The sequence below is a fragment of the Dasypus novemcinctus genome, chromosome 4, assembly GCF_030445035.2.
Source record: "Dasypus novemcinctus isolate mDasNov1 chromosome 4, mDasNov1.1.hap2, whole genome shotgun sequence".
NCBI classification, from domain to species: domain Eukaryota; kingdom Metazoa; phylum Chordata; class Mammalia; order Cingulata; family Dasypodidae; genus Dasypus; species Dasypus novemcinctus.
The window spans coordinates 144879201-144904498 of NC_080676.1; the positions used below are offsets into that span (position 1 = coordinate 144879201).

At 38.8% G+C, this 25298-nt stretch overlaps 1 protein-coding gene across 16 annotated transcripts in view; it reads right to left on the reverse strand.

The window, feature by feature from the left end:
- The window catches only part of APP (amyloid beta precursor protein), a 254693-nt gene that overhangs the window by 179858 nt on the left and 49537 nt on the right, over positions 1-25298 (reverse strand). For all 16 annotated transcript variants that reach the window (XM_058296133.2, XM_058296135.2, XM_058296132.2 and 13 more), the window contains exon 2: positions 8641-8808. In XM_058296133.2, coding sequence (XP_058152116.1) covers positions 8641-8808 — 168 coding nt within the window. The remainder of the gene's footprint in view (positions 1-8640; positions 8809-25298) is intronic.

The window sequence follows — 25298 nt, forward strand, 5'->3', positions numbered from 1 at the left end:
GCATAACTCTTTGATTATACTGAGAGCCACTGATTGTATACACTTTGGATGGATTGTAATGGTATGTGAATAAAAGTGGTTTAAAACTTTTTTAAAAAAGCACATTTTGGGGACATATGAAAATACTGGAAAACAGGCTATAAGCTTTATCAGTGTTTAATTTCTTGAACTTAATAACCATACTCGAGGTGGATACATGAGTAAATATCCTTGTTCTTAGAAAATGTGCATAGAAGTGTTGTGTTCAAGGAGTATAATTTATACAACCTGTTCTCAATTGTTTAGAAATAGGTAAATAGACAAACAGATGGATAGATCGACAGTGGATATAGACTGATAATGTAAATGTGAAAACTGTTAAAACTGGTGGATGAATGTAACAGAGTTTGGTTCATTTATAATTTCCCTATACATGGCTCTTCAGCCCCTTTTACTTGACCCTATAATTAACTGTATAATTGTTAAATATATATACAAGAGACTTAAATCTTCCATCTGTTCATATGCCAGTTGAGCCCTGAATCTCAGCAGAGTTGCATCTAACACCTACTCTCTGGTTCATCAAACTCAACCAGGACAACTAACAAAATGATGATGATGGTCAATGCCCATTCCCGAAAAAATGAGTATTTACAACTGCAAGCAAGATAGTTCCACCCATCTGCCCCATGGGATCTAAGCCCCATCTCAGTCAGAAACAGAGTGGGCATCACATCCCAAAATCTTCAAATCAGGAATGAACAAACATAAGGGTGAATGCAACTATGGACTAAAGTAGACTTAATATTATTCTAGCAATGGAAGAACTTGTAACATTGATATAAAGGCAGTGGTCACCAAAGGTTCTGAGGGGAGGGAGCAGAAGAATAGGTATAACCTGAGGCATTTTTGGGACACTGTAATTGTGCTGAATGATACTGTAATGACAGAGAACAGGCCATTATACATTTTGTCAAAACCTATAAAAATGCAGTTGAAAGGGTAAACTATAATGTAAACTGTAGCCTGTGGTTAGTAGCAATGCTTCAATATATATTCATCGATTGTAACAAATGTACCACACTAATCAAAGATGTTGTTAATGGGGAAAAGTGTGGGAGGAGGAAGGGGTGGGGTATATGGGAATTCCCTATATTTTCAATGTGCCATTTATGTAATCTAAAGCTTTTTTTTTTTTAAAAAAAAAGTACTTTAAAAAATCGGTGGATGTACAGGAGTGTATGTTCTCTGAGTGAGTTTTCTATTATTTTTGTAACTGTCCTATAAGATTGCAATAATTTCAAAATAATTATAGCAAATATTACGGAAGTAGCCTAATTATATACCAATTTATTTTTCTAAAAACATACCCAGCAGGATAAGTAAACTATGTAATATTGAGGGTTTACAATGTGCCAGGCTTCACTGTAAATTTTTACATGTAGCATTTCAGGTAATCTATGAATTAGTGATTACTCCATATTATAGAAGAAGAAACTGGCAGAGCTAGAATGTAATAACTATCATCAGCACCATTTCTTATCTCTCAACCATGTATTAATTTTAAGTTTTAAACTTTAAACTTAAGTGTATAAACCAAAACAACATATGTTCTAGACAATGTACTGTCAGGGTTTAAATGACATACTTTCTCCTTTAAAATTTTCTGGAAAACAAAGGAAAATCACACCTTAAACAGCTTTCAACATAAACTCTTTTAATAATAAGAGATATTGAAAATAGAATACCTAATTTAATTGAGAAAGAGAACTGGAAACTGAAAATGTTTTCTCCTTACAGCTTAATGAGTTGCTGAGAGGCAATATGCAGCTGATGAAATACTACTGCAATAATGGGAAGTCTGAGCAGTGCAATGTTTCCATAATGATGGCCTATGTAAAAGCAAAGGAAGTAAAATGCTGCAGGGCATTAGCATACTTCCCAATAATCTGGGCCAAGTCTGTTTCTGACACTGCATATAAATATATTTTATATAGATACATTCATATGCACAGACTCGGGAAGTACTGTAAAGGAAGCTTACTTGATTTATAAGTCACAAGAAGCTGAATGTAAAAACAAACTGGCGGGGGAGAGAGGAAGCACCCAAATGAAGGACAGGAAAGGAATATAGAAATACAGACAGTTGTGGACACATAAAGCCTTCGTTGTCATTCTCTCTCAATTCACGGTTAAATTTCTTATTTTAAAATATCTCAACTGGCTTCATCTCCTTTAGCTCTAAATCCTATGTTTTGTACATGCAATCCTTGAATTCATATAGACCATGAATGCATAAAATACATCTATACTCTTTATAGGTAGGCCAATAACTCTACTCAAAAGGTTTTTTTTTTTTCTGGTTACTATGAACTTCTGGATCTTTTAAATCCCAAAACCACAATGTGTACATGCCTATAATTTTTGGGTCAATTTTAAACCTATAAAGGCAGAGGCATGCACAGAAAAAAATGACCAAGAATGTACCATAGCATCTACAACAGTCCAGTACATACAGCAGGCCCTCAAAATTGGTTAATTTTCTCAATTTAATACTAATTGCATTTTACCATAGAGTGAAAACAAAACAACATGAGAAACTCTTTTTTCTGGCCCTCTCACATTCAGTTATACATTATAAAAGTAAAAAATTGGGAAAAGATAATGACAGGGACCACGACTCATCCAAGAGTTAGTTTTTGTTTTGCTCAGGCATGGGTATGTTTTGTCCACTAATTCTGTTAATTTTAGATAAAATCAGTGTTTATTTACAGCAAGAAGATTAGAGAAACAGAAAGCACATACTATCAGCTATGGAAAACACTTGGGGAATAAAAGTATACCTATGATCGAATAGGAGTGATTATAAACAAAGCCACATTCACCAGTTTACCTATCCCAGCTGGAAATCTCTGCTAGTACCTGGGACTTACATAGCCTACTCAAGAGTGACCATCTGGGGCAGCGGAACTTCCAGGGAAGGTGTAGACTAGGGAGTGCCAGGACTCAGTCTTCCATCAAGAACTATTAAAGAGGCAGGAAATGTCAAAAAGAACAAGTTTGAAACCCCAGAGGCCAGAAAAACACTGTACAACATCCAGAGAAGAACGGGAGGAAGAAGATGATAAATTACAAAAAGACTAGACTGCTCTTTCGCACAGCAGCTACAGGCACCCATCTCCCACTCTTGTAGCGGCCAGCCATGGGTCCCGTCCCTGGCTAGCTGCTGTTGGCAGAAAGGAACATAAAAACCCTCTCCTCCAAGAAAAAGGATGCGTGTGGCCAATCACCTATCACAGCTTTTCATTAGCAAATTCAGACCACAGGGTCTCAGCTCTAAGGGCAGCTGTTAACAACAGAACAGATCAAAATTTCCAGAGAAGGGACTGAAAAAAGGAAATTTTTTCCTGAAGGTAAGACAATTACACAAAAAGTGAATATATCTCACTAAAATTACTTAAAAAAAAAAATTTAAAAAACATGACCCAACTAAGGCAGTCTATAAGAAACTCACCTTAAAGTCAACGACACAAGTAGGTTGAGAGTGAAAAGACAGAAAAAAATACACCATGCAATTAGTAATTGAAAGAGAGCGAGGGTGGCTATACTAATATCAGGTAAAGAGGGACAAAAATGGTCAATTAGCAAGGGGACAAAATTCAACAACTGTTAACAATTATAAGGATATATTCACTTAACAGCAGAGCCCCAAAATACACAAAGCAAATCATGACAGATTTGAAGGGAGAAACTGGCAGTTCTACATTAAAATAGTAGGAGACTTTAACAAACCACTCTCAAGAATGAATAGCACATCAAGTCAGAAGATCAATAAGGAAGTATAGGACTTGAATGATACACTAAATATATACAGAGCACTGCACCCAACAAAAAAATTACATATCTTCTCAATTGCACCCAGATCATTCTCCAGGGTAGATCATGTTGGGTCACAAAACAAGTCTCAGTAAATTCAAAAACATTGAAATCATACAATGTATATTCTTTAACCACAAGGGAATGAGGCTAGAATCAATAACGGAGGGAGAAAGGGACAATTCACGAATATGTAGAAATTAAACATATTCTTAAAAAACCAATGGATTAATGAGGAAATCAGAAGTAAAAATAAAAGACAATTTTTGCTTCTCCTTCTTAATCTTACCCTTGGCCTCGGAGAGGACTGAAAAAAATTCAGAGGGAAAAATGTCAGTAACAGCAACAAAACAACCCAATAGCAGGAAATAAAAATTGAGATGAAAAGAGGACTATGAAAGACATGGACTAGGTAAGTCACCATCAAAGTAAGACTGTTTGACACAACATATAAAGCTAAGCACCAACTGACAAATTTGTGCAGCTTATGCAAGACAATCCTTTGGTAAGACAAACTTAAGTGAGTTAAAAACTGCTAGCAAAAGGTCACAATGAGGCCACGGTCAAGAGTTCAGTTGGTTTTGTTCTGTGCTGGGGTGAAAGACTGCTAACAGCTGTCTCTCTGACTCATCCAGCAGTCTCTAAAACATCTGTGCTTTGGTCACAAGATGGACTAAGCACATATAACACTTTTCACAGAAAACATCAGTAAATGAGTATCTCCATAAATGGTAACTAATAACAATGGTTCTAAACAAAAACGCCCATCAACCTGGAATTTTATATCCAACTAAGTCAGTGTTCAATAGCAAGAATAACTTCTCAGAATAACTAAGATGAAAGTCATCCAACCAAAAGAGGAACTAAAATAACTATATTGGATGATAATAAAGGACAAGAGATGCTTTGGTGAAAAGTTTGACTGTGAAGAGTGAATTCATTTAAACACAGAACCTGAGATGGGAATTTCAGCTATATAACAGACTTAGATTATAACTTTGAAAATATAAAAATTTATAAAACCTGTGAGAAGGGGAGGGAGAAAAAGTGTAAAAGAATAATATTTTCCTTATCTTTTATAGCAGGGAATCAATCAATAGTCTAAAATGAAAACAGAGTTAAAAATGCAGATGGCCCAATGACAAAAAAAAAAAACAACCTCCAAAAATAGGTTATTTCTAATTATAAAAGAAAACGGTCAAAATAGGTACTGTGGTGGAAATTGGCAAGGAGATCCCAAAATATTAATAAGCAGGATGCTAGACTGTTTGAGATGTGTCATCACACCTTTCTCAGTGAACAGTGAAGTTCTCAATGAACATCTCTTCACCCCAACCTTCCAAAGAGAGCCCATTTAAATCATGATGCACTATGAATTCCCTCAGCTGCCCACTCACCAACCTATACAACTTTTCTAATCCATACTCACTGTGTTGGCTTGTGGGCATTCTCATATTTTGCCCCACATGCCGTGCTTCCATGTACATTTTCTGGGAGCAGCTCCTCTACCCACACCACATGGCTCTGATCAGGCAGTGAGGCAGGCCCTACTATATCCACAAGGCCAAGGTGCCCCAGCTGGCAGCACAGACCCTAGAGGCGATAGTGCCTGGTTTACCCTTCTATGTGTGACCAAAAGCAAGGCCAATCAGAATCCTCCTTGGAACTGTAATGCATGGTGGCAGAAAGAAATTGGGATGCCAAACTGGGATACCATACTCCCAGAGCCACAGGTTGCCATCTTCCCTGATCTCCAGGGGAAAGCCCATCTCAGCTGGAGAAAATTCAAAAGTCATATTCCAAAGGCTTCTGCTTGTATCATACTTGCACTCTCAGCATTCCTCTCCTTTAGAAAGTAACCTGGCTTGATTTGCAGCACCTATCTCTTTAGCCACTTCTCACCGATCATGGATGGCATTCTTTCTTTTTGTTCCCATTACATGTTGCAGATTCCCAAGGATCTTTCCCAGGGCTCTTCTAAGAGGCACTGAGCGCAAGCACTGGACAGAATATCTGGCACTTTGATTATGTTCAATAAATGTTAGTTGGTATTGACAGCAGTAGTATCATCACCATGTCATTTTTTATACTGTTAGTCATTTTATAGGCCTTTCTGCCTCTCCAGATTCATCCTTTAAGACTTTACTCTGTATTCTATTCATCTTTGCATTCTTAGCACCCAGAGAGATTTTTCTGGGGAGGAAGGAAGAGCACATCATTGGGCTCTAGAGAAGTATTGATACAAGCATCATGTATTAAAATATTTTCAGGGAAGCGGACTTGGCCCAGTGGTTAGGGCGTCCGTCTACCACACGTCTACCACTCCTTGACCCGTGTGGAGCTGGCCCATGCGCAGTGCTGATGAGCGCAAGAAGTGCCGTGCCACACAGGGGTGTCCCCCGTGTAGGGGAGCCCCATGCGCAAGGAGTGAGCCCCGTAAGGAGAGCCGCCCAGCGTGAAAGAAAGTACAGCCTGCCCAGGAATGGTGCCGCGCACACGGAGAGCTGACACAACAAGATGATGCAACAAAAAGAAACATTCCCGTGCCACTGACAACAACAGAAGCGGACAAAGAAGAACACCCAGCAAATAGACACAGAGAATAGACAACTGGGGTGGGGGAGGGGAGATAAATAATCTTTTTTTTTTTTTAAAGAATAAATCTAAAAAATATATTCTTTCAATGAAAATATAGAGTAAAAATGGCCCCAAAGAATCCTTCCACCTTAATCCCCAATCCCAAATTCTAGTGGAAGATTCTGGCGGACTCTCCAATTCTGCCCAATTTCCCACTTGCCAGACTTCAGATCCTATAGCTCAGAATTCCTGGTGGCATGGGGTAGAGAAACACAATGCAAGCAGCCTATATAATTTAAAAATTTGCCTGTAGCCACATTACAAAGTGAAAACAACAGGCAAAATTAATTTTTATAGAAACTTATTTAACCCAATATATCAAAAAAATTATTTCAACATGAAATCAATTTAATTATGAACTTGACAAAATTTTTTTATGCTAAGTCTTCAAAATATGGTATCTTACACGCACAGCAATATCAGTTTAGACTAGCCACATTACAAGTGTTCAATAGTCCCACATGGCTAGTGACTACCATACTGGGCAGCACAGGTACAGAGTCCCAGCAGGCTAGGGCAGGCTTAGGTTTGGTATGAGGACGTAAAACCAAAGTGAAGGGAAGGTTTCTCTTTGATATGCAAAGCTACAGTCACTCCCATTCTTTAAATCTAAACAAACAAATAAATACCTTAAGGATGTCATGTCCTGTTGTCACAGTTTAAGGGACGAATTCATTAAAATGGCTCTTAGGACCTGATGTTCCCACCCTCTCTCTCATCTCCAGCCTAATGTTTGTCTAACCTATTTTTAAGACTTTGGCCTGTATGCATTATCTCCCAGGGCCTCTGTGGCTAATAAAAAAAGAGCGGATTATGTCAGAACTGCAGGAAGAAGGAGAAAGAGCCAAGAAGAGTTAGTTACTTTCCTAGAGCTACTGTAGATATGAATTATTATTAACCAATGCTATTTAATAAATAGGCAGGCAGGATGTTTTAAAACAAGAAGTATAAATAAAGGACTGAAATACTAGTTATTTCCACTTAAATTTTCAGAATTACCTTTCCACATCATGCCTCATACTCCTTTAAGAAAAAAAAACAATTTTAAATGTACATGCTTTTTTTGCTCCTCAAATCACAGATAAAATTTGGATACTGTCCTTTTTTAGAGTTCCTCCAAGAAGGCAGTTTCCTAGTACATAAAGGATTACAACATTGAAAATGCTGCCAGGCTATCTGTTGTTCATACTAAAGATAATGAACTTTGCTTTGCCAAAAAGCAAACGAATGATTCCTTTATTGTTCTTTTTTTAAAAAAAGATTTATTTATTTTATTTATTTCTCTCCCCTTCCCGCCTTCCGCCCCAGTTGTCTGTTCTCTGTGTCTATTTGCTGCGTGTTCTTCTTAGTCCGCTTCTGTTGTTGTCAGCGGCACAGGAATCTGTGTTTCTTTTTGTTGCATCATCTTGCTGTGTCAGCTAGAGCCACATGCCCTAGAACAGATAAATGTCTAGGATGTGTGGAATAAAAATGCCTGGGACTCATTATTTAAACAGAATTAATAAGAAAGGACCATGCTGTACAACAACAGCAAACAGGCTAGAGAGAACTATAAAAAGAATGAAGACAGACAAGAATAGAGGACATGAGTTTCAAGATACAAAGTGAGGCAACAAAAGCAAAGTGCAGAACAGGGCTTATGGTGAGCTACCTTTTTGCTTCAGAAAATGGAGGGAAAATATATATTCTCTTTTGCAAGAGGAATAAATCAGGCACGATGACTATGCTTATCAATAAAGGTAGGTGTAGCTAATGAGACTTTACAGTTCCAATGTTTTAAAGATGTAAGCTTCAAAAAGTAAATTAGTAAGAGGGGGACCTAAAATTGAATACAATCCAAAATAAATGAACCAAAACCTATCAAATTGGTAACATAAATAGAAGTGGTTAATTTTTGCAACTTTTTAAGCATAATACCTTGACTGACCAGCCTTAGTGATAAATATCCTGAAGATAAAAACAAAGCACCAAGATAATATGGTTTTAAAAAACATTTTGTGTATTGTGCAGTAAATCAATAAATAAATGGTATAGCCAATCATTAGGAACCAATTTTCACTGTAAGAAATAAACTATAACAAATTTAAAAAGTTAAAAAAAAAATGCATGTGATCCAACATCAACTCTTGGCCGCCAGAGGGGACTTACTTCTTGGCAATACTGTAGGATCCCCTCCTTGGTGCCAATGCAGGTTTTGGTCCCAGATGGATCCGACTCCCACTTCCCATTCTGCACATTCATGTGCATGTTCAGTTTCCCGCAGAACATGGCGATCTGGGGTTCAGCCAGTAGCCCGGCATTTCCATCGGTGGGCACCTAAAAACATAAGTTTCAGTTAGTTATGGAATCCGTGGCTCTGGGGCAGAGGTTGGGGAAAGATGTAAAAAGGAAAAAGGAATCAGGCAACAATATCAAAAATAGTTCTCCTAGCAAATTCTCAATTATGAATCGGCCCTGCATTCAGCATTCCTTTGGATCCCTTATTACGTACATTACATTCATCTCCAGCCTCCTCTAATACATTGCTTTTTTTTTTAACAGTGAAACATTAGAAGAAATTAGCAATATATTGAGAGGAATTTAATCGTTGAAGAATTAATATTTTTCCCCCTTAGTGGATTCTGCGGTACCTGCTGAAAGGTTCTGACAATTAAAAACAAGACAAGTTTTCTGAAATAAATATAAACACTTTGGAGGAAACCACATTCTCATAATAACCTCGGACTGACTCACACAAAGCACAATGTCAGTGCCTGCCTGCTGGCAAGCCCAGGCTGCGTGCCTCCTGCCAGCACAGGGAGCATGGTATTAGACGCATATGACGACAACAACACTGTAGAATTTACCACCCACAAAGGTGACTCACTATGTTGGGTGTCTCTGCTCACCACTCTTTCAGCTCCTAAGTATATATCAGGAGTGCCTCTATCCTTGTCCATCTCTGCAACCACACTACAAGGAGTCCTCAGTATCTCATTTGGAGCCTGACATTGTGCCTTGCCCATAGTAAGCTCTCATTAAGCTTGGCTATTAGCACTGCTTGCAACAGACCACTTCATGAAAATAATGTTACAAAGGTTTCTTCCCGTATTTTCAAAACCTTCTATGTATAGACATTTACCCTGTATATAAATATTTAAAAAGCAAGATCGGACATTCTGAAATATCTGTACTACCACACTTAATGAGCTGAAGTCTCAAAAAACAAACAAACAAAAATCACAAGAGATTAAAAGAAAAATCTACAGGAGTAAAATTATTACTTGAAACAGGAATCTAAAGACATATTAAGCATTAACAATTGCTCCCTTGTTAAATTGAGCTGCTGAGGAAATGTGTATGCCCATGCCGAGAAGAATTAACTTCCAACAGAAGGCACACAGGCAGGCAAGAGCTAAAAATTTGTATCATTCCTGCAAATTATTCACAGGAGGAAAGAAACACTAAACTTGCTGTGAGAGATTTCAGTCAAAGAGGCCTGTTACAGTCACTGCACAAGCTGCTTGCAAAACCTCTAAAACGATGTTTCCAGAAACTTTTTTACATTTATAGTTCTAATATGTAAGGTAAATTTAACTCCATTCTTCCCCTACACTGCCAGATGTTTAGGTAATTCACTTAAAACAGCAGCTGTGGCCAGAATGTCAGAATATCTTCAGGAATACTGGGTTCTCCTCTTTGCTCCTTCATCCAGGTTCTTGCTGCCTCCATAATTTCCACACCAGATATACAGAGCTCAGCTCCTCATAGGATGTGAAGAGGCAGCCTGAACAGAACTCTGTAGAAATTTAAAGCTCACAATTTCCTGTGGGGGAAAAAAATTTCCTGAGGAAATTCAATGCCGTGATCTTAAAAATCAGAATTCAAATTTTGCCACAATTTTACTGAAAGAACTAGTACAGATACTAACTTTGGACGAAAGTTAAAGAAAGACAAATAGACACCTGTGCATAAGGTCCTGTATTAGGTGCTATGGAAATAAATACATAAAGTGTATAAAAATATACTTCTAATAGATATTATATATACTTATAAATAAATAAACAAACAAACAAACAAATAAATAAATAAATAAAAATAAATTGCAGCCTTGCCCTCAGGGAACATACACTTCAGTAATAGCTTCAAAATTATATTACCCACAGTATTTACTCCAAGCCACCTTTATTGTGCTCAGTCTTCAAACTCATTCCCTGTGCCTGTCTCAAACATTTTCAATCTTACCAGAATCTTAGAACAGTATTCCCAACTGAAGAGATAAACTAATAATCCTCTACCATGGGTGGTAAAGTCTAAATTCATTTACCAGGGGCTCCCACAATTCTCTCCCCTTTACAACCAAATTTCTCCATACCTGTTTCTCTATCATCAGTTCCATACAGTTTCTAAGGAAAGCACTCTATCTCCTTGTCAATACAATGCCCTGGAGTCCATTTCCTCCCCTCAGTGAACTTACATCAACAATTTCTCTCCTTTTAGCAGCCAATACCAAAATGGCCTCCAATGACCAGCTGCCATGTTATAACATGTGGCTGAAAAACTGATGGCAACCTCAAAGACCATGAGCCAGTACAAAACCTTGGGGAAGGGAAGCAGCTGTGGCTCAATCAGTTGGGCTCCCATCTACCACATGGGAGGCCCTGGGTTTGAGTCCTGGGGTCTCTTGTGAAAGCACGCTCGCTCGCACGCTGCAGAGAGCTGATGCAGCAAGATGATGCAACAAAGGGAGACAAGCAGACACAGAAAAAACATGCAGCGAATGGACACAGAGAACAGACAGCAAAAAATCAAGCCAAAAGGCGGGGGGGGGGGGGGGAATAAATGAATAAATAAATCTTAAAAAAAAAAATTGGGGGAAGATGGCAGACTAGAAAGACATCGGACTCTCTTCTCTCCCAGAAAAATAACTAAATGACAGGGAAAAAATATTCTAGGGATTAGGATACCAGGGCAAGCTGGACATTGCCCAGGAGAGAGAGGGGCCAAGGAAAAGAATTCACAATGGCAAACTGTAAGTTAAAAGCTGCAGCTCCAACTGCTGGCATCCTCTCCCACCCTATAGACACTACTGAATTCTCAGACCTCTGGACCAACATTACAGACAAAGGGGACCCCAGGGATCTACCTCCCTAGGAAATGGGGAAGAGAGGAATGCAGCCTAAGGCTGACTCAGATTTGACCCACAAGTTTGCTCTGCTGTTGTGTCCCAAGAGCCCTTCCAGGCCAGAGGGATGGCACTATTGTTTCCCTTGTGAGCCAAAAAAAGGGACTAAAGAGATCCAACCCTCACATCCCTCACTATTGACTGGGACTGGTTGTTGAGGATGCAAAGGGAAGTGGAATCATTTCCCACCCAGGAAAAGGGAGGGAGCTGGCAGCAAAGGTTGGAGAACTGTCTCTGAGAAAGTTAGAATTACGAGACTCTTGGCCTCCAGTCAATATCTCTGTCACACTGATCCTGTCCCTTTGAAGGAACACATTCCCACCAGGCTTTGAAATGAGAGGGCTGTCCAAGGTGCGCCATCTCCTGGCAGACCAAAGTAGTGCACATGAGGAAATTAAAAGTAAATTAGTGGGAAGCAGATTTGACTCAATGGACAGAGCATCCACCTACCACATAGGAGGTCCAAGGTTCAAACCCAGGGCCTCCTGACCTGTGTGATGAGCTGGCTCATGCACAGTGCTGATATGCACCAAGGAGTGCCATGCCACACAGGGGTATCCCCTGCACAGGGGAGCCCCATGCACAAGGAGTGTGCCATGTAAGGACAGCCACCCAGTGCAAAAAAGTACAGCCTGCCCAGGAGTGGTGCTGCACACATGGAGAGCTGAAGCAGCAAGATGACGTAACAAAAAGAGACATGGATTCCCCGTGCCGCTGACAAGAGTATAAGCGGACACAGAAGAACACAGCAAATGGACACAGAGCAAGACAACTGGGGGGGAGGGGGAGGGCAGGGAAGGGGAGAGAAATAAATAAAAAATAAAAATAAAAATAAAAAAGAATAGTCTCTAATCTCTAAAATTAAAAAAAAAAAATTAATAAGAAAGCTTTGTCCAGCCATTACAGCCTCCCTAATTAAGGCCACTGGAAGTGGGTCTACAACCCATTACTGGGTCCAGGGCCCAGATTTGAGCAACTAACAGGGACAATCATAAAAAACAGGCTGAAACAAGAATTGAAAAGCAATAACACACAGGCTTCCACCACTAAATCCCAATGAAAGAGAAAGAAATCGAGCACCTGAGTAAACTCACCATCCTAATCAGATACCTAGACATCAGCAAAAAATTAGAAGCCATATTAAGAAAATGGGAAAAAAGAGGCTCAAGAAAAGAAATATATCAAAGCCCCAGAAGAGACACAGGTTTTGAGACAACTAATCAGTAAGATTCCCACAAGTTTCCAAAACGAAATTAATGAACTGAAAGACAATATGCTTAAAGAGATAAAGGACATCAAGAAGACACTGAGGGAACACAAAGAATTTGAAAACCTGAATAGAAAAGTAACAGAGCTCATGCAAATGAAAGATATAATAGATGAGATTTAAAAAAACAACACACATTAGGGGCAAACACGAAAGGACAGGAGAAAGACTAAGTGATACAGAAGACAGAACAGGTGAAATTGAAGAGAGAAAAGAATGGAAAAAATTAAGCAGGGGCTCAGGAAGATGAATGATGATGCAAAGTGAAATAACATACATGTAATGGGAGTCCAGAAGGAGAAGAGAAGGGAAAAGAGAAAGAAAGAGTATTTGAGGGAATAATGGCTAAATTTTTCCCAACTCTCATGAAAGTAATGAACTTACATGTCTAAGAAGTATATCATACAGCAATCAGAATAAATGTGATTAGACCTACTCCAAGATACATACTACTCAGAATGTCAAATGTCAAAGATAAAGAGAAACAAGCAGCAAGGGAGAAGCAAACCATCATCTGCAAGGGATGCCTCACAAGACTTAGTGCAGATTTCTCATCAGAAGCCATGGAGACAAGAAGACAGTGGTATGACAGACAGGAAAACTAAAGAATAAAATGGTAGAAGAAAATAATACATTTGCATAATATCACTGAATGTGAATGGATTAAACTCCCCAATCAAAGATATAGGCTGACAGAATACATCAAAAAAACCTGAGCCATCCATATGCTGCCTACAACAGACTGACTCACCTTAGACCCAGGGATACAAACCGACCAAAAGCGAAAGGTTAGAAAAACCTTCATGCAAACAGTATGCAAACAATAATCTAAAAAGAGCAAGGGTAGCTATACTAATGTTGATCAAAACAAACTTTAATGCAAAAAGGTTATATGTAGACATCTCTACAATAATAGTTGAGATTTCAACACACGACTCACATCATTAGATGAACAACTAATCTTTGTTGATCTCAGAAGATTAACAAAGAAACAGAGAAATTGAAAAACATGATAAAAGAGCTAGACCTAACAGAGATATATAGAATATTGCACCCAAACTCAGCGAGTTATACATTTTTCTCAAGTGTGCATGGATCTTTCCCCAGGATAGACACGTTAGGTCACAAGGCAGGTTTCAATAAATACAAAAAGACTGAAATTATACAAAGCACCTTCTCAGATCAAAAATGGAATGAAACTGGAAATCAATACTAGATTGGAAAGTGGAAAAATCACGAATGTGTGGAGGATAAACAACACACTCCTAAATAATTAACGGGTCAAAGAAGAAATTGTAAGTGAACTTAAGCCACATCTGCTCCCACAAGGCATTCTTAAAAGTTTGATCACTGGTTGTCTTTTACTTCCCAATCCTTGGTGGTGACATCTATTCTTAGTCTTTCAATCCCTAGCTGCAGAGGGGCAACCTGGATATAACAACAACAATAGTAATAAACGGCAGCAGCTAATATTTCTTGATTCATTCAATAGCTTTAAAATATACAACACACATTAGGCCCTGCTTGAAGTTTTGGAAAAACAGTAAATGAGGCAAAGGTCCAGCCCTGACAAAACGGTGACCAGCTGTCCCAGTTTTCCCACAACTGGCAGGTTTCCCAAGATGTGAAACTTTCAGAGCTGAAATTGGGAAAGTTCTTGCCAAACCACAACAGTTGGGCAATCTATCGGACAAAGAGATCACATAAATGTTTCTTCCTTTTTTTCCTACTTTGACTAAATTCCTTTTATTTCTTCCATTCTTTACTTAGTCTCCCTTCCCTCTCCTTGACTTTCCAGTTATTTTAATGCCATCTTCTTGCACATGTGTGTATGCTGACTAACAAATGGTGGTAATCTTTTTCACCTCTGTTCAAATAAACTGATTCTAGGTACTATCATATTATAGGAAAACATCTTTAAATGTCTCATGATCTCTTCATTTTAACAATAAGAATTAAGACTGAAAAATGTATGCTTCCATTCCTTTTCAGTTTTCCACCAGGCTTTAATATTATGTTTGGAGAGGAAAGCAGATGTGGCTCAAGTGATAGAGCTTCCCCCTACCATATGGGAGAACCTGAGATCGACCCATGGGGCCTCTGGCGAAAAAGAAGAGAAAGAATGTCTGCGTGGCAAGCCAGTGCTGGCGTGGTGAACCAACGCCCGCGCGAGTGCCCACACGGTGAACGTGAGTGCCTGCACAAGTGAGTCATGCAGCAAGATGATGACGCAACAAAAGAGAGACAAGGGGACAGTCAAGGTGAAGCATAGCAGAGACCAGAAACTGAGGTGGTGCAATTGACAGGGAATCTCTCCCCACATCAGGAGTCTCCAGAATCAAATTCCGGTGAATCCTAGAACAGAGAAAATGAGAAGAGAAGACAACACAGACAGCAAAAAACAGCAGGGCGGAAGGAGGGGAAAGGAGGAAAATAAGTAAATTAGTCTTTTAAAAAATATATTATTTTTGGAGATAAGTGTAGAGAGATACATCAACATTAGTATTACCTATTTTCTTAAAGTAAAATAGTTTAATGGTTTAGGTGTAATTCCTCAATAATTAGGGCAAATCCTTAAAGCAGGATATATCTGCCTATAAATATCTGATATATTCAATAGTACAAGAGGCCTTCCACAAATAAATACTTAAATCAAAGAAACATGTATCTCAGGTAAAACTATTTTCCGAAACTGACACCGGGTGTGGACATGATGTTCAGAGCAAGTAAAGATACAAACTGAACCAGAATCTTTTCCAGTCTTAACTGAAGCTCACCTGGCAAAGAATTTCTTGCTTTAACTAACATATCCTTGGTTCGATTAATTAAAACAAAACTAAATCACCCACAGAAACCTCACCTGCATCAAATAACCCATTTTAAGAAACAAAGTCTGGTTGTTAGAAGCAAGCCAGCCTCTGAAATTCAGTTAGAAGGAAACCATTATCACCAAAGTGGCCCCTTATGAGATAATACAGTCATCCAAGGGTCCAGCAGATTTACTTAAATCCATTTATTTGAATGAAGACTCAAAGAAACAGATTAATAAATCAAAAGCAACATCCTATTCAAGACTTGTTCACATGGACACTCTTGAAATTAAAGTCTTTGGCCCTATACTAAGTTCCTTGCTGCCAGTAGAAACACTTTCTCTTTCAAGTTCATCCTGAAGATGATTATTCCTGGCTTTTAGAATAGAAGCATAAATACTTTAGTAAATGGGAAATAGAACCATTTAAGCAACCACTTCGTTTTATTTTTGGTGTCATCACAACATTTTTTAAGGTAACTTTTAGGTTGCTTTATGAAAATCTAAGACATGTAAGAGAAAGACATAAGAGATGAGAACAGTCATATAAACTGACTATTCATGGTATATGCCTTTCAGAGAGACTATATATGAAGGCAATTCTCATAAATTGAATAACTTTCCAATGATATCCTAATACTGGTGATACTTTCCCATGGGAAAACTGTGTTCAGTGATGAGGAACAAGATAATCGAGCTAAAACAATGGAGTGTCCTCACATTGCCTCAAAAACAAGAGCCTATTTACAGAATGCTCTCAACTACAGAGACATAAATATTACATTTCAAAATGCTACAAGACTTTAATAAAAAATAATCCTTTGCTATCAGAAACCTATTTCTTTATTGTCACAGTATAGAGCACTGAAGACAAAATGGACTTTCCAGAGCAATTTAGCTAGGCTGTTTTTAACGGAGCTTACAGGGAAGTTAATATAAATGGATGTAAACACCTATATCTAATCTGGACCTACCAGCAGAGGTGAACTTGGAAACCAGGCACCTAGAATCAACACAGTTTACAATTAAGAATAAAACCCAAGCTTCTGGAACAAGGCTTCCTGCTGTCTTTTCAATCAGGTGTTCACTTTCCCCCAAAAGTTTTTCTTTATTATCATCAAGGAGATCAAAATTCCTTTTAGAGCAGGTTTGGCAACATTCCTCCACAGAGTCCCAACTGCATTCCTCAGCTGCAGGGGAAAGGCACACAAGGCAACTTCTGTTTCAGTCTCTAAAAAGTCCTGCTTGGCAAGGAGCTGGCAAAGAGCCATAGCTTAGTATATCCGTGGATTTTATGTAATTTTAACGTTCGTGGCTAATGAAAACCATCTGGTTTCACAAGTAAATGGACTTTACACTGTTTGAATAGTTGGGTCTCATTTGGTGGGGTATTTGGTCCTTTGACCAGTTCGCAATTTTCTCAGTATTGGATGTTTCTATAGCATCTTTTTAAAAAACATCGGACAGTGATCCTATTTCTACCACATCCACGGTTTCCTCATAAAATTCCAGTTTTCCCTGAACCTGCACATAATTCAATTATACTCCATAAATATGTCCTTACATTTAGTTTAAAAATATTTAAATTTTCCATTTTCAATATAAGTATCTATTCTCTAGAATCACAATCTAGGGCATTGACAGCAAACTTTTTAGATCCCTTCCAAATGGTAATTAAGAGCATCCCTTAGCCCTTAACATAAATAAGTTTTCATTCTTCACTGGAAAAGACTCAGCTTTACCTCTAATTGCTAAAAATATCTTAAGCAGAACTAGAGCATCTGCAATTGCCCATTTTATCTCAAATAGGGGAGAATCCTAGAACTGGAACAATCTGCAAAATCATCGATCTCAACTCTAGGGAGAAGGTAAAGGCTGCAGTAAGACATCTGTCCAAGGCCACACAGTTATGAAGAGGCAGTAGTGGGAGATGGGAGATGAAACTTCTCAGTCAAGGGTTTTGCTGGGATGACCAGGCTGACTCTCAAATTAAAGTGGAAAATTGCAATTTTGCAAGGCTTTTGCCCCTGTGAATGTGTGCATGTATTTGTGGTGAGAAATAAATGGAGAAGCTAATCAAAGCATAGAAGAAAATGAAATGTGATTACTGAAACTGTAGGCAGCTTCACTTTACCCATGTGTAGAGTTGACCACCTGCATCACAGCCACTTTTTGCTGCATTAATATTTAAGAGCTCGACTTTCAGCCTCAAAATGATTTGCCACAGGTAAATGTAATGGAGAAATGAGAACCCTAACCCATTGCTGGTGGGAATATAAAATGGTGCAGCTGCTGTGGAACACAGTTTCTGAATTTCCTCAGAAAGCTAAAAATAGAATTACCATATGACCCAGCAATCCCTCTACTAGGTATATACCCAAAAGACTGGAAAGCAGGGACTCGAACAGATATTTGCACACCAATGTTCATAGCAGCATTATTCACAACTGCCAAAAGACGGAAGCAACCCAAGTGTCCAACAACTGATGAATGGATAAACAAACTGCGGCAAATATACACATACTGGAATATTCAGCTGTAAAAAGGGATGAAGTTCTGTTACATGAGCCAACATGCATGAACCTTGAAGACATCATGTTGAATGAAGTCAGACAGACATAAAAGGACAAAGTATTGTATGATCTCAACTGATATGAAATAATTAGAACAAGCAAACTCAGAGTCAGAATCTAGAATATAAATTACCAGGGAACTGGGTGGGAATGAAGAGTTAAGGTTTAACATATACAGAGTTTCTGTTTTGGACCATGGGAAAGTTTTGGTAGTCGATAGTGGTGATGAGAGCACAACATTGTGAACTTTGTTAACAGAACTGAATTATATATTGCAGGTGTTCAAAAAGGGGGAAATTTTAGGTTGTGTATATGTTACTAGAATAAAAATTTTTTTTTAAAAATCCATGGAACAGCAAACAGAAACAGAAGCCCGTAGTTAAACTGTGGACTAAATTAACAGTACAATTATTAAAACGTGCTTTCATCAATTGTAATAAATGTACCACACCAATGCAAGATGTTAACAAGGTACCATATGGAAATTCTGTATTTTATGCATGATTATTCCATAAACTCACAACTTCTTTAATACAAAAAATTTTTTCTAATGACTAGATGTTAACATCTAGTAACCTTTGGTAGCATTCTCTTTAGCAAATTTTTCTGAAATACCTTCCCCAAATTCTCCAAAATTAGTTTCCACAAATCAAAAGGACCCAACTGAATTTGCAAACCAGGGGCCCCAAAATATAAGCACTTCAATTCTCAATGCAGGTTCATTAAATGTTTTCTTCCTTTACTTTTCAACTGTGGGCACATACACACATGTCTAGTATGTAGTGGCAGTAGTAATAAGTATACACACTCACATATACAAACACACATATACATATATATATGGCTTAATCACAGAGATCAGAGAAAATCTGAAATGCCAGTGCTTTGCTAAAATCTCATTCAGCTTCATGTACAGCTGCTAAAATTCCAGAGGACCTGGAAACATGTGCTCCTTGGAGAAACTAGTTTAAACAGTATATACTATAAAGAAATCTTATGGTAACAAATGAACAATTTTCCCATGGGAGCTCCACTGGTTCTCACATCTAGCACAGGATTAGCATTCAGCACCTACAGCAACACAGAAAAAATCAAATTCTATTTCTCGCTTTCATTTAGACACAAGAAATATTCTTATATGTTTAATTTCTCAAGTTTTACTGTTTTCTATCAAATTCAGGCAAGCTCAGGCAAGTTCAGCTGGCTGCAGACTTGTGAGCTAGAATAAATGGTTGTTATTTTGAGCCACTGAGTTTTGGGGCAGTTTGTGGTTTCACAGCATTACTGTGGTTAAGAGACTCTAATATAGGCAAGTATTTGATAGGAATAAAATGCTAAGTGTTAGAATCAGGGCTCACAGTTATTTCAGAAGGTAGAAACTTCCCCAAATTGAATTTTATAAGTATAAGTGAAGTCCTGCTTTTTGCTTCAAATAATTCTTTCAAGTGGTCTGAGAAAAGCATAGATGAATGAAGTCGTTCATGAAAAAAAAAGTTCCAATGTTTTAAAATTTTAAAAGTGAGGTGAAGTTACTAAGAAAAGGTGAAGAAAGGAAGGAAATGATAGGAAGAGAAGGAAGGAAGGAAGGAAGGACTAAGCTTTATGCACAGTCTCTGGAAGGGAAGTGTTCTAGAAACAAAATTTCAGCAGGGGAATTTAAAGAAAACAGGACTAGTTAATACGAAAAAGTGAGAGTTAAAGATATCATCTGGGGACGTGAACTTGGCCCAGTGGTTAGGACATCCATCTACCACATGGGAGGTCTGCGGTTCAAACCCCAGGCCTCCTTGACCAGTGTGGAGCTGGCCCACCCGCAGCACTGATGCACGCAAGGAGTGCCCAGCCACGCAGGGGTGTCCCCCGCATAGGGGAGCCCCATGTGCAAGGAGTGCGCCCCATAAGGAGAGCCACCCAGCGCGAAAGAAAGTGCAGCCTGCCCAGGAATGGCGCCGCACACACGGAGAGCTGACACAAGATGACGCAACAAAACGAAACACAGATAGCCATGCCACTGACAACAACAGAAGAAGACGCAGCAAATAGACACAGAGAACAGACAACTGCGGGGGGGGGGGGTGAGAAGGGGAGAGAAATTAAAAAAAAAAAAAAAAAGATATCATCTGGGGAAGCGGACTTGGCCCAGTGGTTAGGGCATCCGCCTACCACATGGTAGGTCCACGGTTCAAACCCTGGGCCTCCTTGACCCATGTGGAGCTGGCCCAGGCACAGTGCTGATGCACGCATGAAGTGTCCTCCGTGTAGGGGAGCCCCACGCACAAGGAGTGCACCCCATAAGGAGAGCCGCCCAGCGCGAAAGAAAGTGCAGCTTGCCCAAGAACAGCACTGCACAAATGGAAAGCTGACACAACAAGATGATGCAACAGAAAGAAACACAGATTCCTGGTACCACTGATAAGGACAGAAGCAGTCACAGAAGAACACACAGCGAATGGACACAGAGAGCAGACACCCTGGGGGGAGAGGGGGGAAGGAGAGAAATAAATAAATAAATAAATAAAATCTTAAAAAAAGAAAAGATATTATCTGATGGAAAAATCACAAGGTAATCCCTATAAATATGAAAAATGGAGATGGAGAAAGGTTTTTTGATTGCAAAAAAGGAATACCATGATGGTGAGTGACTCATCACAGAGATGGATAAACCATTGCTCTCAGGGTTTCAAAGAAATTTTTAATTTCGTGGGAAGTTAGTTTTCTAAATTTTTTTTAAGGAGTGGAACCCTGTGCTCAAATAAAATCTGGTGTGAAACCCTCCTACCTTGGGTAACTTCCCACTCCAGAACCTGGATTCCTACCCCCACAGAGCTTGCAAATCTTTTTTTCTTTTTTTAATATTTTTTTTAATTCATTTTTTAAAAAAAATATGAAGTCCCATTCAACCCCACCGCCCCCACCCCCCACTCCCCCCACAGCAACACTCTCTCCCATCATCATGACACATCCATTGCATTTGGTAAGTACATCTCTGGGCATTGCTGCACCTCATGGTCAATGGTCCACATCATAGCCCATACTCTCCCACGTTCCATCCAGTGGGCCCTGGGGGGATCTACAATGTCCCGTAATTGTCCGTGAAGCACCACCCAGGACAACTCCAAGTTCCGAAAATGCCTCCCCATCTCATCTCTTCCTCCCATTCCCCGCACCCCCCATGACCACTTTTCCCACACCAATGCCACATTTTCTCTGTGGACATTGGATTGGTTGTGTCCATTGCACATCTATGTCAAGAGGGGGCTTAATTCCACATGGATACTGGATGCAATCCTCCTGCTTTCAGTTGTAGGCACTCTTGGCTCCATGGTGTGGTGGTTGACATTCTTCAACTCCATGTTAGCTGAGTGGGGTAAGTCCAATAAATCAGAGTGTAGGAGTTGAAGTCTGTTGAGGTTCAGGGCGTGGCTATCATATTGTCAGTCCAGAGACTGCAAATCTTTAACACACTGTTTAATTTACCCCCAGTGCCTTCCTTTCTTATTTTTTTGCTCAACAACTTGTGTTCGGTGGCTTATCAGTAGAGTCTGTTTTTCTGTCTCTTCTATTGTTAGCCTACAGGTCTTACCTATTCCTGCCCTGTGCTCCCTCCTGTTCCTGCATTTGTCAAAATTCTACTCCCTTACACAGTCCTCAAGATATTGTCCAATACGGTATGTACTAGCCACACGTAGTTTCAGAGCACTTGAAATGTGGCTAGTGCCAATGAGGAGCTGAAACTTTTCAATCCATTTAATCACAATTTATGTAATCCCACTATTGAAAACTTTTTATACTATGTTTGGAAAAACTTAGGTAAGCATATATAGTTTTGGACAAACTCCAAATATCAAATCTTTCCAAAGAAGATATAGTGCCCCAATTGTTATGTGGGGTTTTATGTATCTTTTTTTAGGAGGTATGGGGGATTGAACCCAGCACCCTCATACATGGGAAGCTGGTGCTCAACCACTGAGCTACATATGCTCCCCAATGAGAGTTGGGTTTTTTTGTTTGTTTTGTTTTTAGGAGATACTGGGGATCCAACCCAGTACCTCGTACATGGGAAGCAGGTACTCAACCACTTAAGCTACATCTGCTCCCTGACATACGATTTAAGTAAATACATATTAGATTTCAAAGACTTAGTAAAAGAAAATAAATAAATAATATAAAATAGCTCATTTTTTATTAAAGTTATTGCACACATCACTTTATCTTGGCCATTTTTATAAGCTCTGAGAAAGTGAGAACTTCAATTACTTAAGTGGGCTCATTTATATCCAGAAATTAGGTATTTGATATTTAATGTATATGAGGTGAAGACTGATTAAGAAAAGGCTCAGTTAAGGCATAGAAACTATTCTCCCTAGATTCTAGTTCCTAGAACTGGAAACCAAGAATCTAAGTAGAAGCAAAAAGAAACATGCCCAGAAGCTTAGGAGGGTGGCAGGTAATTGTGGTAATCTAGATCTGACCTGCTGTGGACATTTCTTTTTCCTTATACCTCTGTAAATGATAATTTATTTCAATGCACAGTTCTTGTCATTATGCTGTCTTCACTCGATGTTTTTAAAAGGAACTATTTGTAATCTGAGAGCAGTCTAAATGCTGTTAAATATGACCACACTTTTGCTCACATTTTACATGTGGCTGTGTGAATATAAAATATTCAAATTACTCATCAGACAGCAAAGGACATGCAGATTTTACCCACGAACACTCATACTACAAAGATCACAACCTGCCAAACAGTAATGTGCTTATTGAAATCCGTTAACAGGAGCAAAGAGGATTCTTGTCAAACATAGCCCAGGTTCAACCCTCAAAATAACACGGGCAGGAAAGAGGGTGGGCTGAGAAATGGGAAGTTAAGGCATTCTAGAATGTTGGGTCAAGCACAGACCTCTCATTGAGATCATACCAGAGTTCACCCATAAGGCAGAGTTAGTACCAACCAAATTCCAAAGTTAAAGCCTCAGTATCACCCAGGTTTAGTACAGACATAGCCAGGTATATACAAGAGTTATGAATTCTACAGACATAATTTAATTTATTGCCTGGCAACAAAACTTGCAAGCTAAATTGGTAGTACTGTTCCTGGGATCACTCCTCTTAATTTGAGATTTAGGATGTTGTCGTGATATTTGTGATACCCAACTCATCACTTGGCAGATGCACTTATCCTAATTTTGATGCAATATCAATATTCAACACTCTCTAATAACGTAGCACTAAAATAGACTTCTATCGTTATCCACAGCACATTATATACAGCACTACAATACATTTTTCCAGAACATAATGCCTATGCTAAAATGCTTCAATATACCAGTGTGTGCAAATTCAAAAGATTTTTCGTTCTTTTTTTCCCCATTTATTTCTTCTCATTTACCCACTGCTAATGCTGCCCCACTTATAAGGCATAGCAAAAAATAAGCAGAACACCAAAGGATAATTACTAGCTGGAGAGAGAAACCTTCAAACAGGCTGTGGGTGGGGGAAATGAAGGAAAAAAGCTTCCAGAAGAGTGGTGGGTTTATAACTGGAGTCAATTTATCATTTAATTAGAACACATACAGGAGAGCCAGGCACACACATCTGTACCTTAAGAGTTGCCTACGCTAAGAAAAAAGCATATTTTTTATATCCTTTCTTGTTTCAGAAATCTATTACCTCTAAATGTGCCCCAGCTTATTTTTCTTTCTTCCTCTACCAACTTTGCAGGTCGCTGTGAAACCAAGCATAGTTGGAGAGAAAACGGGGGCTAGAAGAGGGAGAGATGGTTAATGGGAGCCCTAGTTTTGGGCTGCTGCACTGAGGGAGCCACTATACCTTGTTGTGCTTGGAACATTCCAGAACAACCACATCCTTTACTATCCTTACAATGTCTCATATCAAAACGGTATGAAAATAGTAAAATTATGTTGAACACCCTTATAAAAATGTTCACTTTCCAGGTAAGTTAAGATAGCATGCTGTCCTTTGCATACATTCAAATCTGAGCTCAGCTCTCAGGGAGGGGGAAGATAGGAATGCACATCAGGAGGCTGCTGAACTCCCTAGGAATTCATTTCCATCTGCTTTCCTACCGCCAGGAGGTGGAGGAGTTTAGAATATGTTGAGAGTCACCTGACATGCCATTATCAAAGCCCACACTAAAGACAGTTGCACGTTTTAGCACCCGCCCATGAGTTTATGTTTCATAAAATAAATTAGGTAAAGAATTTGAGTAGGAATATTGGAAGCAAATTCTAAAAGGACAATTTCTCAAACAGCCAGGCTATTTACAAACAGCAAAAACATCTAAAATGGTATTAACTGCTCCTCACCATTACTAGACGGTTTTCAGTTAGCAGCAGGAGGAAGATCATAAGGAAAAGAAAGGAAAAGGAAACTGTTTCTAAAGGGCTTTAAAGCAGCTCACCTTAGAAGACACCATTCAAGCAGGAAGACAGGGAGAGAGAATAAGAATAATAAATAAACTCTGTGGAAACTGAGACAGGAATTCAGATATTTATCATTTACTTTTGTTCTTATATCTTCATACTGCCACACACATTCAAATGTTCATATAGATAATAAGAAGCTACCTAAAGTCCACCACAATAAGAGAGATTATATATATTTTAAAAATATGGAATAAAGAGTCCCAATATCTATTAGTGAGGTGGCATCAAAGGACTCATAGTCTTATAAGAGTCTACTTTTAGAATATTTATTGAAATATTTCAGGAAGAGATAATGAAATATTTCAGTTTTGATAACATTATTTTCTTTGGTTTATTTCCTCCCTTTCAAGGTTCCATAATATTTACTTATCTGCCCTTGCTATCTGCTTATAATTCCCATACTTCTGTGTTTTTATTGCTAGGACTTTTGGTATAGGAGAAAAGTGTTAGGCAAAAGTAAATATTCAGAGAGAGTATTAAGTTCATGTAAAAAATCCATGATAACTTCCTAACGACATTCCTGGTTCATTATTGAAACTGTATTCTG